At 40.8% G+C, this 13,392-nt stretch overlaps 1 protein-coding gene across 2 annotated transcripts in view; it reads left to right on the top strand.

Moving 5' to 3' along the window:
- Positions 1-13,392, top strand: part of CPED1 (cadherin like and PC-esterase domain containing 1) — a 292,313-nt gene that overhangs the window by 238,730 nt on the left and 40,191 nt on the right. For both annotated transcript variants that reach the window (XM_079785649.1, XM_079785648.1), the window contains 2 exons: positions 1,512-1,629; positions 10,313-10,449. In XM_079785649.1, coding sequence (XP_079641775.1) covers positions 1,512-1,629; positions 10,313-10,449 — 255 coding nt within the window. The remainder of the gene's footprint in view (positions 1-1,511; positions 1,630-10,312; positions 10,450-13,392) is intronic.

Below are 13,392 nucleotides of genomic sequence, written 5' to 3'. Positions count from 1 at the left end.
TTTCACACATGATTCTTCATACTAAAAACTCCTCACATTATAAACTTAGTGTTATTTTAATTGCTTTATGATAATGAATATTTTAATACAAATTACATTCCTAATCTTTAATAAGTATCCTAAAGTCCAGTTTCAGTCATGAATTAAAAATGAAAATAAGTTTACTGAATCAAGATTTCAAGACATCTGTACACCACCCCATGCCTTTCGCCCCTTAACATTCTGGACCTTTTTGGATGAGTCCTGGGAATCTGAGCTGGGGATCAGGGTGTTGGAGAGTGTGAGGGAAGGCAACTAGAAATTGCTCATGAGACGCAGAGTTACAGATCAAAGAAGAGCTCAAACCAGTTATTTCCCTCCGTTATTGAGAATATATTACATGAAATGGGAGACAACTCTAACCTTTTATGCATTCAATAAATATTTACTTTTTCATACTGTGTGGTAGATACTGGGTGTATGTCTGAGTTAAATAACTACTTGTTCTTGTGAAGTATTCAGTCTAGGGGAAAAGACTCAAGTAGCAAACCTAATTGCCAATGGTGAACAGTAAGACGGAAACAACCAGTGCTGACATAGACAAAAACAGGGATACATCCTTGTGCTAGAGTTTCAAGAAGGCCTTGCTGAGACCTAAAACACTGGGAGAGAGTCTCCATGCAAAATTAAGGGAGAGCTTTCCTCACAGAGAGTGCAGCATTTGTGACCTGTCCTAAATTGTGTTAGACTGGGAGACCCTGGTGAGAAGGTGGCTGCAGAACCCGGTGAGGCAGGGTAGGAGGCCATAGGGCAGGATAGGTGCCAATAGCTTTGAAGAATTCGCTAAGAGAAAATGAGAGTGGTCCAGCCCGCTGGAGTAGAGAAGAGAGGAGGAAAGAGGTCCCAGAGAGCCCCAAACTGCTGTTCCCCACGGCAGCAAAAGACTGAGGAAGGCAGCGCTTAGTAGGGAACAAGCCTCCACAATGATACTCATGACAGGGAGATGTTACCTACTGTTATAAAGACATGAACATGTTTTGAATAAAATATATGTATTTAATTGTATTTAGGGCATACCATGGGTCATTAAGAAATGTTGAAATAAAATTCATCTGTGGAATTAGCCTTCTTCCAGAATATTCCCCACTTTCCTTCTCATGTGAACTGTCTTTTCCCCAATGTTAGAGGATAATATCATCCTCTTTATAGTATGTTATATTTTTTATGTGTCAACACACGGGCATATTTTCAAAGTAAAACTTGCATGCATTTCTTTTAAAATTGGCAAAGCAATACATAAATATTAATAGCAAAATAAAGATTAAATTATCATTAGAATTTATATGAATCTCCTAATGTAAGAAGTTACTTATAGCACAAACAACAATCGATAAGTCAATATGCTAAGAAGAGTAAACAAGAATTGCTCCCTTTTACCCATAAATGTTATTTGGCACACAAAAGGTCTGGTTTTTTATGACTATGGGGCAGGTTCATTTCAACGACAACTAATTTCTATCATTTGAATGCAGGATTGTGGTTTGCTGATTCACCCGGAGGAAGCCTGTGGGTTACAGCGTATTTCTTCTGACTACATCGAAGCCCTTTCACAGCCTGAACTAAAAACTTGTCCATCTGGGGACACAAAAGGTGACTATCACATTGGTTATAACATCTCTTTAAAAAACTTTAATATAGATAAGTACATGCTTATTTTACAATCCATATACAAAAATCTCAAGACAATAAATCACTTTTTCATTAGTATGAACTGCAGCACAGGTAATTAATGTAAATGCATTGTTTTAATATGTGAAATATTTTGATTAATTAAATACTTTTCTCTTCACCCTCTGTTCTTTGCCCACATAATTCATATTCATCTACAGATCTCAGATCAAACATGACTTGTGCCACAGTCTTCCTTGAGTCTCTGATTTGTTTCCTTATTCTATACTAGAGGCCCGATGCACGAAATTGGTGCAAGAGTAGGCCTTCCTTTCCTCAGCTGCCGGCACTGGCTTCCCTCCGGCACCTGGGACCCAGGCTTCCCTCACAGAAGGAGGCCCCACCCACCCGCCACAGCTCACCAGTCGATGGCCTGGGCCTCCCTCTTTGGGGTGATCATGGAGCACCACCCCCCCCCCCCATTGATCACCCTGCTGACCGGTGGCCTGGGACTCCCTCTGCTGGGTGATCATGGGGCGATGGCTGGGCCCCTGACCAATAGCATTGCACCTGCCTTGGCTGGCCTGGTGCCAGTGGGTGTCATAGCGTGGTCATCCAGAAGGTCGTCCAAAAGGTCGTCTGGTCAAATTAGCATATTACACTTTTATTATTATAGATCCCCATAACACCCTGTGCTTTTCTCCCATAGTGGATTCTTTAAATGATTACGTATGCAATAATTGTGTAATGTCAGTGTTCCCAGGCTGTCAGCTGCACAAGGGCAGGGGTCTCATTGGTTCACATTGTATCAATCCACTTCCCACTGTAATTTCTACAGAGTAGGCACTAAATAAGTATCTGTTGATCTTTTGAATCAAAGAAATGCAAAGAATACACGTTTAGTTTTATTTTTTAACTTTATTTTATTCTTTCCAACATCGTTTATCCCCTCTATGCCCTCTTCTGCCTCCATCCATCTCACTCCACCCCCATAATCACCACACTGTTGTCCATGTCCATGAGTTCTACCTCTTTTTTCTTTCTTTTTTGCTCAATCCCTCCCTCCCCAGCCCCACTCTCCCCAGCTGTCTGCCTGCTCTCTAACTACGAGTCTGTCTCTATTTTGTTTTTTGTTTGTTTGTTTTTTAAATATATTTTATTGATTTTTTACAGAGAGGAAGGGAGAGGGACAGAGAGTTAGAAACATCGATGAGAGAGAAACATCGACCAGCTGCCTCCTGCACACCCCCTACCGGGGATGTGCCCGCAACCAATGTACATGCCCTTGACCGGAATCGAACCCGGGACCTTTCAGTCTGCAGACTGATGCTCTATCCACTGAGCCAAACCGATTTCGGCTCTGTCTCTATTTTGCTTGGTAGTTCAGTTTTGTTCATTAAATTCCACATATGAGTGAAATCATATGGTACTTGTCTTTCTCTGACTGGCTTATTTCACTTAGCATAATGCTCTCCAGGTCCATCCATGCTGTTGCAAAGGGTACAATTTGCTTCCTTTTTACAGCAGAGTAATATTCCACTGTGTAATGTACCACAGCTTTTTTATTCACTCATCTACTGATGGGCACTTGTATTGCTTCCAAATCTTGGCTATTGTAAATAACTGCAATAAACACAGGGATACATACATTTTTTTTGAATTAGTGTTTTGGGTTTCTTCAGACTTATTCCCAGAAGTGGAATTGCTGAGTCATAAGGCAGTTCCATTTTTAATATTTTGAGGAAACTCCATACTGCTTCCCACAGTGGCTGCACCAGTCTGCATTCCCACCAATAGTTCATGAGGGTTCTCTTTACTCCACGTCCTCGACAACACTTGTTTGTTGATTTATTGATGATAGCCATTCTGACAGGTACATGCTTCATTTTAAATCATGTTCTTTAATTATAAAAAAAGGTCTTTGGGAATGATTAATAATGGCTCCCATATATTGAGCATAATAGAGGCAGGAAAATTGTGATTGATGTCCAGTTCAAGTGGGAGTTCAGTCCTGCCTAAGCCGAAAGCAGACCATGAGTGAGAGACTTTGGTGCCACTGGCTGCAGCCACAGCCCCTTCTCCCGCAGCCACAGCCCCCTCCTGCAGCCGCAGCCCCCCTCCCGCAGTGTGCTTCTTTCAGTGGAGACCAGTGGGGTCAAACCAGAGCTGGGACTGAACATGCCTCCAAGGCCAGCAGAGGTGCAGGGGTCATCTTCTCTGAGATTCCTGGTTCCCACGCTGGCCTCCTGACCCCAGGTCTCCCTTCATCTAAAAAGTCTGAAAAAATACTCAGGAGCTTTTCTACCCTTGCCATGAACTTCACACCACAGTGTAGATGGGAAATGAGTTTCACAAATGGGCAGGACGAATCGCAATTTGGCACGCCCAGTTAACAAGCACGGGCACAGCCTCGTCCTTGAACATGTGTTCTAAATAATAAATTACAGTCAGGGCATAAAGAGTGGTTTGCCCATTACGGTGCATCAGGTGGTATAATTCATGCTTCTCTTGGTGAAGTGAGATACAGTTATATACTCTTGTATACAAAAGAGACACCAATGTGTCTAGTAAGTATTTTTTTTAATCAGATGACAATTTATGAAAATCATAAAACAACTTAATTCCATTCCTCCTACTGAACCAAGTCAAAAGTTCTTCAACAAGAAGTCGAAGATATATTACCGAGATTCTTCAAGAAGTCTAGGAGTAGGCCATTAAATCTGCAGGAACCTAGGCCAGGCCCTGAGAGGGAGCTGTGACTACGCCTGTTCCTTACAGGAGAGGCCACCACAGAGCAGGAGCCTTCTGGTAACTTGAGTAGCTAGGCTTCTTTACAGAAACCCCCAATTGATCCCCAAGCAAGCCCATCATCCTAGTCTGACAATTGCAGGCCTCCATAATCTGACCCTCCTCTCTCTCCCAGCTCCTCCCAGCCTCTCTGCCTCATTTTATGCAATAATGCTGCCCAGGACTCCAGGCTATTGTCCATGCCATTCCCTCTCCTACCCGCCTTTCCAGCTTGGCCTCCGTCTTCTGATGCTCTATCTTCCTCTCTAGGAAGCCTTTCTTTACAACCCCACCTCCAGAGTAGCTTCTCTTCTGTGCTCCCAGAATACCTTGGGCACATGTCTACATTAGCACTTACCTCATTGTTTCAGGTGCTTAATTTACACGTTTCTCTTTCTCTAATCAGTAGTCTGTAAAATGGAATGATAGATCTGAATGGTCAGTGGCACAGGACGAAGCCAGCAAAGATTAAAATATATGCACATTTACTTTTTATCTAATCATCCTTATTTTTGTTTTATAATGCAATTAATATATACATATAGAAGTATATGTACGTCCGGTACAATATAAGTGTATTCGTATGTCAAATGCACATTATCAATACATTATAACTAATGACTGCCCTCGTTTGCATGTTTCTCCAGAACAGAGATTGTCCTTTATTCACCTTGCAGTGTCTAATACATGATTTAAAAATGGTTGATGAACTGCCCTAGTCGGTTTGCTCAGTGGATAGAGCAACAACCTGTGGACCAAAGGGTGCCAGGTTTGATTCCCGTCAGGGGCACATACCTCAGTTGCAAGCTCCACACCCAGCCCCAGCCCTAGTCAGGGTGTGTGCAGGAGGCAACCAATCAATGTGTTTCTCTCACATAGATATTTTTCTCTGTCTTTCCTTCTCTCTTCCACCCTCTGTAAAAATCAATGGAAAAATATCCTCGGGTGAGGATTGAAAATAAAAAAAAAATAAAAAATGGTTGCTGAACTAAAACCATGTCCAAGCCCTCCTCCCTTCTACAGAAGAATATGCGCAGCCAAGGCACAGTCAACCAGGGATAACTGCTCGGCCCTTGAGGTCCTAAGTATTTAAAGTAAATGAGTGAGATTGGGGACAGTGGTTTGCAAGAATAGATTTTTTAAATATTGTTTTTGGGGTTTTTTGCAAAAATGGATTTTTTTTTGCTGCTGGAGATCATTTTCCTTCCTTGATGGTAAGACTCCCTTCTGTTGAACGAAGTTATCATGGTAGACAGCACAGGAGGAAGTTTACTCAGGAGTTCTAGCTTTAGTTTCTTATATTTTTAGGCCACAGGTGGTTTCCAAAAGCTGATTTTCACAGCCCATTACAGGCATTTGGCAGAATCAGATCCATTCTTTCACCTTGCCAATGTAATGATGGTCACAGTGTCTTTTCTATAACACTAGCTAATGTAAATTTGAGTGGCTATATATTGTAGTTCTTAAGTGGATTTCTAACCTTTAGAAAATAATTTAACTATAAGACACAACCTAAGAATAAAATCTGTTTCTTCACAAGGAAAAAAGAATTCTTCTAATTTGGAGAAAGAAGAAATGTATACAATGATTACTGAATGAGAATTCCCTTTAAGGAAAATAATTCAGATTTCATTTTATGCTATGTGAACAGAAGCATTAATCAGATCTTATTTTTAGGAAGGAAATATGACAACTTCCACTTTAATGCTTCTAATAATGAAAATCTGAGTGTATTTTACTTCTTAAGTAAAAACTGCTTTATTTTATAGTGTTGTAAAATCTAGAATTAGTATTATCATCTATGTGGTTTTATATCTCAATGCGGCCCTAAATCAAAAAGCTACTTTTTTTTTCTCCATTATATTGCCCGATCTCATTCACTTAAATGGCAGAAATCTAGCTCTCATTAAATACAAAGCTTTAATTGTAAATCAAATAACTTCTCACAAAAGGCAGTTTTATGCCTCAGCATGTTTTTCCCTAAAACATATGTCATATTTTATTTCAGAAATCACAGCTTTGGTTCATTCAATGTTTAAATATAGAACATAGAATTTATGTCCTTTTTGACAATTTTAGCTAAGAGATGGTATAATTTAAGATGTCAAGGAACTCCAGTCCTGCAGATATATCCTTTAAGCAGTATTACTAACTTGAAAGAAAGGCATTGTTAACCAATACAAAAATGCAGAGTTAGGACTGTATAAATATGTAGTAGTATGAATCAATGGGACCAAGTTTTTAGAGACCCAATCAGTTGTCCGTTCCTCCCCGCTCCCCCCTCCCAAACTAATTGTACCCATATTTGCATCTTTGTGCTTGTATTTATTTGGCCACTTGTTTCTTTATCCATAACAGCAAGTGACCAAAGAAAGACTCAGTCTGTGCAAAATTAGCTGCCAGCAAAGGGCTGGGGGAGAGAGAGGAGCGTGTCTGTGGGAGAGGATGTATGTGCTCTTAGATATTCAAGGATCTGATGAAAGCTGAGCCCTTTAAATAAATATAATCTCATTAGCAGAAACTGCTAAATATAATCTCTTCAGCAGAAACACCTGCGTGTCCCCAACATCCCGCCATCCTCTTAGAAAGAAAATCAACAATCTTTTTGTTTTAAAACATAATCTCTGTCAACACATGAACCCACTGAATAAATTCAAGTATTTGAAGTAAAGATAAGTTCATTTAAAAAATACAAAAACCTATTTATGGGTTTTCCTGTAAATGCTACAAATGACACTGTTAGGCCATATTTCATTTTCAGCTGGTGATTTTGTGCTGACCTAACATGATAAAAGGATCAGCAAAGTGAAGACTTCTAGGCCTCCGTTCTGGCCCAGCCCTGTCATGAACGGCATGATTTCACTTCTGTCATTCACTGCTGTAGGACTCAGTTTACCTCATTTCTAAAAGAGGAGGAGATCCAAGGCCCATTGAACCCCATCCAAGAGGGTTCTATATGTCCACAAAATGCAAATCTCTATGAAGTAAAGTCACTTCCAGAAGGAGGTTTTCTTGAAAAATTAATCAACAAACATTAAACTTAAGGCTATGTCTAAATTACATAGAATTAGAAGAGACCAAGCAAAGAGGTGAAGGGGTTGATTATGGATTACAAACCCTGTGTGCCAGGAAAAATTAGATGTAGAAAGCAAGTTATATTTTGAATGAAAAGCATAGAAAAAATTATAAAAGAGAATCTTGAATCTTTTAATAGTACTGCTAGACTCCACATATGGAAACTGGAAACACCTTCACCCAGCAGACCTTTTTCTCTCCAATACATATAGTCACTTCTTCAGCCTCACTTCACTCAGGTCCACCCCATCACTGTCCCTAAACACCACCGATTCCATATGCCCAAATCTTGTCTATCCATAGACCTCCTTTCAGTTTATGCATTCCAGACAACTCTTGCCCCCATGACACTTTCTTTATTCTGAGCTACCATGGTTTACTTAAGGTGGGGGTGGGGGGTAAAGTGTATTCATCAATTGCTAGGTATCAGGCACTATGGCAGGTGCCATACATATTTTCCATACAGAGAAAATTAAGTAACCTATACAAGTTAAACAGTGGTTCCCAACCTTGGCTGCATATGGAATTACCTGAAAAGCATCAAAAATACTCCATGATGGAGAATATCATACTAAGTGAAATAAGATAGTCAAAGGAAGACAAGTATCACATGATCACACTCATATGTGGAATGTAATGAACAAAATAAACTGGTGAATGGAGTGGATCCAGACATGGACGCATAGAACAGAGTGTAGAATCTCAGAGGGAAGGTGTGGGCGGGTGGGTAGATGGGAGGCAATCAACCAAAGACCTTATATGCATATAAGCATAACCCATGGACACAGACAATAGGGTGCTGAAGGTGGGGGGGAGGGGACTGGAAGGGGTCAATGGGGGGAAAGTGGAGACATATGAAATACTTTCAACAATAAAGAAAAAAATTAGAGAAAATAACTTAACTATATTTAATTTAATTAAAAAAAAAAAACCTCCATGAGTCCCATACCCAGCCCAGCAGCTCAGATTTAATCAGCCTAGCAAACAACCTGGGCATGGGTGATTTTCAAAAGCTTTCCAGGTGGCCTTACTGTGCAGTGTTGAGATCCACAGAGCTCGCTGGAGGCAGAGCCCAGGTGTGTATCTCCAAAGCCCAGGCTCTTTCAGGACCACACAGATGTTTTTACTTAATTATGCATTACTTATTATTATAATTATTTGACTTGCATACATTATAAACTTTTTATCTGATTATAAATATTTGAGGTTTAGCATCATAGTTAGGAGGCTTCAATTGGATAATTTATTAAAAGTGCTTAGGATATCCCTGGCACCTGCCAGGTGCTATGAAAATGTTAAATATTTTTTAAGTTGTCGTGATATTTTTAACACTAACAGCATCTAGCATCTGATAGGGAAGCTACTTCAATAATGTACTAACTTAAAATCCTCCTAGAGAGTAATATTTTCTTTTATCTCCCCCAGTTTCTCTCTCTTAACGTAAATACACTTTTTTTCCCTTTCTGTGAGGGGGAAAAATGTATTAGTGAGACATAAACTAGCTCTCCTTTCACACACATTCGCAGACACAATTCGGCCATCCCCTTGGTCATCAAGTGCAAGTGGCACCCTATTCAGCCCCTGAAAGGAGAAACTCTTCCCACTAAAATCAGTGTAACACCCGACACTTTTGTTAGCAGAGCCACAAATCAGAGCCAGAATGGATACAGTTGTTCAAATTTTTCCTTTCAAACTTAAAAAGTTCCTGGGAATATTTGTCTCCTCAACATTTTAAAGAGAAACATTTATTAGTAACACAGACAAGACCTTTAAGGTAGAGCAGATTACTGTTGTAGACATCAGGGTATTCTCCACACAGGAGATAAATGACTACTTCATGTTTAATGTGCTAGTTCACACTCCATTTCCAAAAAGATAAACAAGGAAAAATCAAGTCATTTCCTGATTTTTTTTCCTAATAAATTATTAATCACACTAAGTCAGTCAGAGAAAGACAAGTATCAAGTGATACTACTTGTCTTTCTCTGACTGACTTATTTCACTTAGTATGTTTTGGATGCATATTACCTTATCAACAAAATAGAAAAGATCTTAACTACACTGAGAATATTCATTTATTTTGTACACATTTACTAAAGCTTGGGACCTACTTCGTGCCTGAAGTCTACTAGGAAGAAAAGTGAATATGATATTGTAACTGTGCTTGATGCATTAAATACATTATCCCATTAAATCCTCACACCAATCATGTGAGGACACTACATACCTCATCTAACAGCTGAAGAAATAAAGGCAAAGGAGCTAAAAAGAGGTGAAGAGATTCACACCAAAAAAGACATCCATCAAATTAAGGAACTAGTCTTCAAAATAATAAATTATGAGAATGTAAAAGTAATTTTCTTCATGGATTGCTCACATAAGCATGAGTTAAACTAGTCACTGTTTATGGCCAGCTACCTCAATATTAGTGTCAGTACACAGTTTCCCCACCTACATTGGTCCTAAGGGTCTAATGTTACAGTTTAAAAATGTGATTATTTTTTTAAATTATGTTTAAAATATGCTTTTTAGTTGAGTAGGACCTGATCACTAGAGTTAGTGTCAGTGCACGGCTTCACAGAACTGAACTCAGCATGAACTGTGCTATTTCAGATCATCGTGTAGTGAGATTCTGTTCGGTTGGAAAGAGGCCACGCATGGCTCCACTGGATTTGTATGGCAAGAGCGGTCTTCTCACCGCAGCTTCTGGGAGGGTGTGCCACAGCTGAATCCCAAGGTTCCTTGCAAACTGTAATTTCATCCGTAGAAACTGAACCAAAGGAGGTTTTGGTGTCTATTCCAGGCCAATGGATCATGCCTTGCCTTAGTTGTTCAGACAACAGGACCTGTGACTGGAGAGAAATAACGTGGCAGCCCCACAACTGCCAGTATGGTGTCCTCACTAAGCCTCAGCTGCAGCAGTGCCTGGGAGCGAGGAAGGTAGGTTCTGGATCCAGCGGGGGCATCCTTTCCTTGACAGCACCCGCAGCACCGGCCGCCATGAGTCGCACCAATCCCTGTCCTCACTCTGTAGAGCCTAACTAACCATGCAATTGACTTTTTAACTTGTGTAAATGTTATCATAGAGGAGCCTTAAGAATTCTTGCGCAAAAGCACGCCGTTATTTCCAAATACGTCTACTTGGACAGATGGAGGATATTAGAGTCATACCCTGTGCTGATCCCATTCCATGCTAGTTTTCTCAGCAAAAACTGGGAAGGGCTCGCCATGCCCGCTGACAGCTGGCCCTTCGGAGCAGCTGGCCTGGACAACTGCAGCTCTAGCAGAGCGCAGCAGGCCACACAGACATCTGCAGCTCGCACAGCAGTGCCATGCTCCTGCACGTCAGACTCCCTTCTGCTGGGCTGACCCAGAGCATGGCATGGTCTCTGCACACGGGCCTGGCGATGTCCTTCACGTTCCCGAGCAGGGCTCGCAGGGTCCTCCTTAGGCGCCTGTCCTCTAGGGCGGCTTCTGAGCTGGTTTCTTGGCCACGCAGGCTTCTTGCGAGGCGCCCTCTGACTAGGTCCATTCCAGCAGAGCTCTCGGACCTGCGAGCTGGGCACATGGGCTGAGATGCTTGGTTACTATGAAGTAATTCAGCCTCATCCAGAGTTTCAAAGCTCGTCTATTACATGGGCATTTCCATAAAAAATTGTAAACTCTTACCTATGGACAAGATTGAGTTAAAAAACTGATTAAAAAAAAAACCCTCTATTAATGCATAAAGAAATGGGCACTGGACTGGATGTATGCCAGTTTTCATATTTTCAGTTTATATTTTCTACTAGCAAATAATTTCAGAAGAGTGAAAGGGTGAGAGGGCAGGGCCGAGGATGGACTTCTCCATGGTGATTACAATATAAACACCCCTATTTGGTGACCGAGACTATATCTAAAGATAAAGTAGGAAGGAAGGGAAAACACTTATAAATATTTTTATTAACAGCATTAATTCTGTACAGGAACTATGGTGCTTTCTGACACCCTACATCTAACCAGACTGTTAGGTCCACGAAGGCAGGAAATGTGTGTGAATCATTGCCATAATCTCACTGTTAGCACTATTTTTGATACATAATAGTCACCGAATAAATATTTGTTGTATAATCAGATAAGTTAAAATCTTGTTTATTTCTAATCATAGTTCTGTGAGGTAGACACTATATCTATTGTTTTCCACTTAAGAAAATTAAAGCTCAGAGGTTAATTCATCCATGATGGCACAGGTCTTTGAGTGGCTACTATACAGGCATTCTTAACCATCAACTTGGACAATTGAACCTTTATATCTTAGAAATGCAGGACTGGAAGCAATAAAAGTAGTTGTTGCCATAACAATCAGATTTCTCTAAACTCTTTCAGAATACCATTCTGACCTCAGAATTTAGAGGATTCAGGAAAATTCCAAAATGTCACAATCTATTAACCTGAAGGGCAGTAGATATTAATGTAAGTTCATCACTAAATTCCATGGCTTTGTACATGTTATATATTTTTTCTCAGACTCATTTTCTTTATTTATAAAACTAGAGGCCTGATGCACGAAGATTTGTGCAAGAATGGGCCTTCCTTCCCCTGGCTGCTGGCACCGCCTTTCGCTCGGGCTGGAGCTGCCTTTTTGCTCTGGCCCAGAGCCGCCTTTCCACCTTCCCATGCTGCCCAGAGGCCCGGAGTGGCTGGGGCGGTGCGGAATGCCTGCGACCCGCCCCGCCCCTGGCCGCTCAGTACCTGTGTATGCAAATTAACCCTCCATCTTTATTGGGTTAATTTGCATACTCACCCCTGATTGGCTGGTGGGCATTGCAAAGGTATGGTCAATTTGCATCTTACCCTTTTATTAGTGTAGATAATAAGTCTACATGACCTAATCCTATGCTGTAGATTAATCAACATTGTAGAAAGCTAAAGCCTTCCTTCCTGTCTATCTGAAAATATCATGGATTGGGTAGCTTAAAGAGATACTTATTTCTCACAGTTTTGAAGGCTGAGAAGTCCAAGATCTGGGTGCCTGTTTGTTGTGTCCCCACAAAGCAGAGAGAGAGAGAGAACTCTGGTCTCCTCCTCTTTCTATAAGGATTAGCCTCCACTCTTGTGACCACATCTAAACCTAATTACCTCCCAAAGTCTCTACCTCCTAATATCATCACATGGGGGTTAGGGTTTCAAAATATAAATTTGAGAGGGACACAAACATGGAGTCCCTAATACTGTCTTTGCTAATTTTAAAGTTAATTATTCACAACTTTACAAAGTAATGGTAAGAAAAAGGGAAGATCACTTTTTCCTACCTATTAGACAGATTCAATATTGCAAAGTCTAAAAAGAAAGGCCTATGATCAGATTAGGTGATATGAGCAGAGACCTGACTTCTTTGCAGAAAAGACTTATCTTGGTGATTTTCCTAGTGCAGAGTTGTCCTTCAGACCTGCATGCTCTGAAACTCAATTCACCAGCCCATTGGCATTGGTCCTACAGAGTCCATTTTGTTTGCCAGGATGCTAATTTCCTCTATACACAACAGGGAAGCATTGTACATGTTAAGCAGAGTAGTGGCAAAACCAAAATTAGAAAGCTCATCCCGTAGAGGTATGGAGACTGCCTGAGGGAAGGAGGAAATGGGTGCTGGGGAGATGGAGGCTGTTTCATGGAAAAATTCAGTCATGCAACACTGAGGAGGCAAGAACAGTGTAGAATTTGTATAGAATAACCCCATCGATGGAAAAACTAATGCAAACATGCTTACATACACAGAAACTTTCTGGAAGTAGCAAACAGTTCAGAGTGATTGCATAAGAGGGAAGGAGTGAAAGAGGCTGGGATGTTGACAGGACTGGCTACAAATTTTTCAAGGCCCAGAGAAAAATGAAAATGCAGGACTCT

The sequence above is a fragment of the Cnephaeus nilssonii genome (genome assembly GCF_951640355.1).
Source record: "Cnephaeus nilssonii genome assembly, chromosome: 12".
NCBI lineage: Eukaryota > Metazoa > Chordata > Mammalia > Chiroptera > Vespertilionidae > Cnephaeus > Cnephaeus nilssonii.
This window is presented reverse-complemented; position numbering and strand designations above follow the sequence as displayed.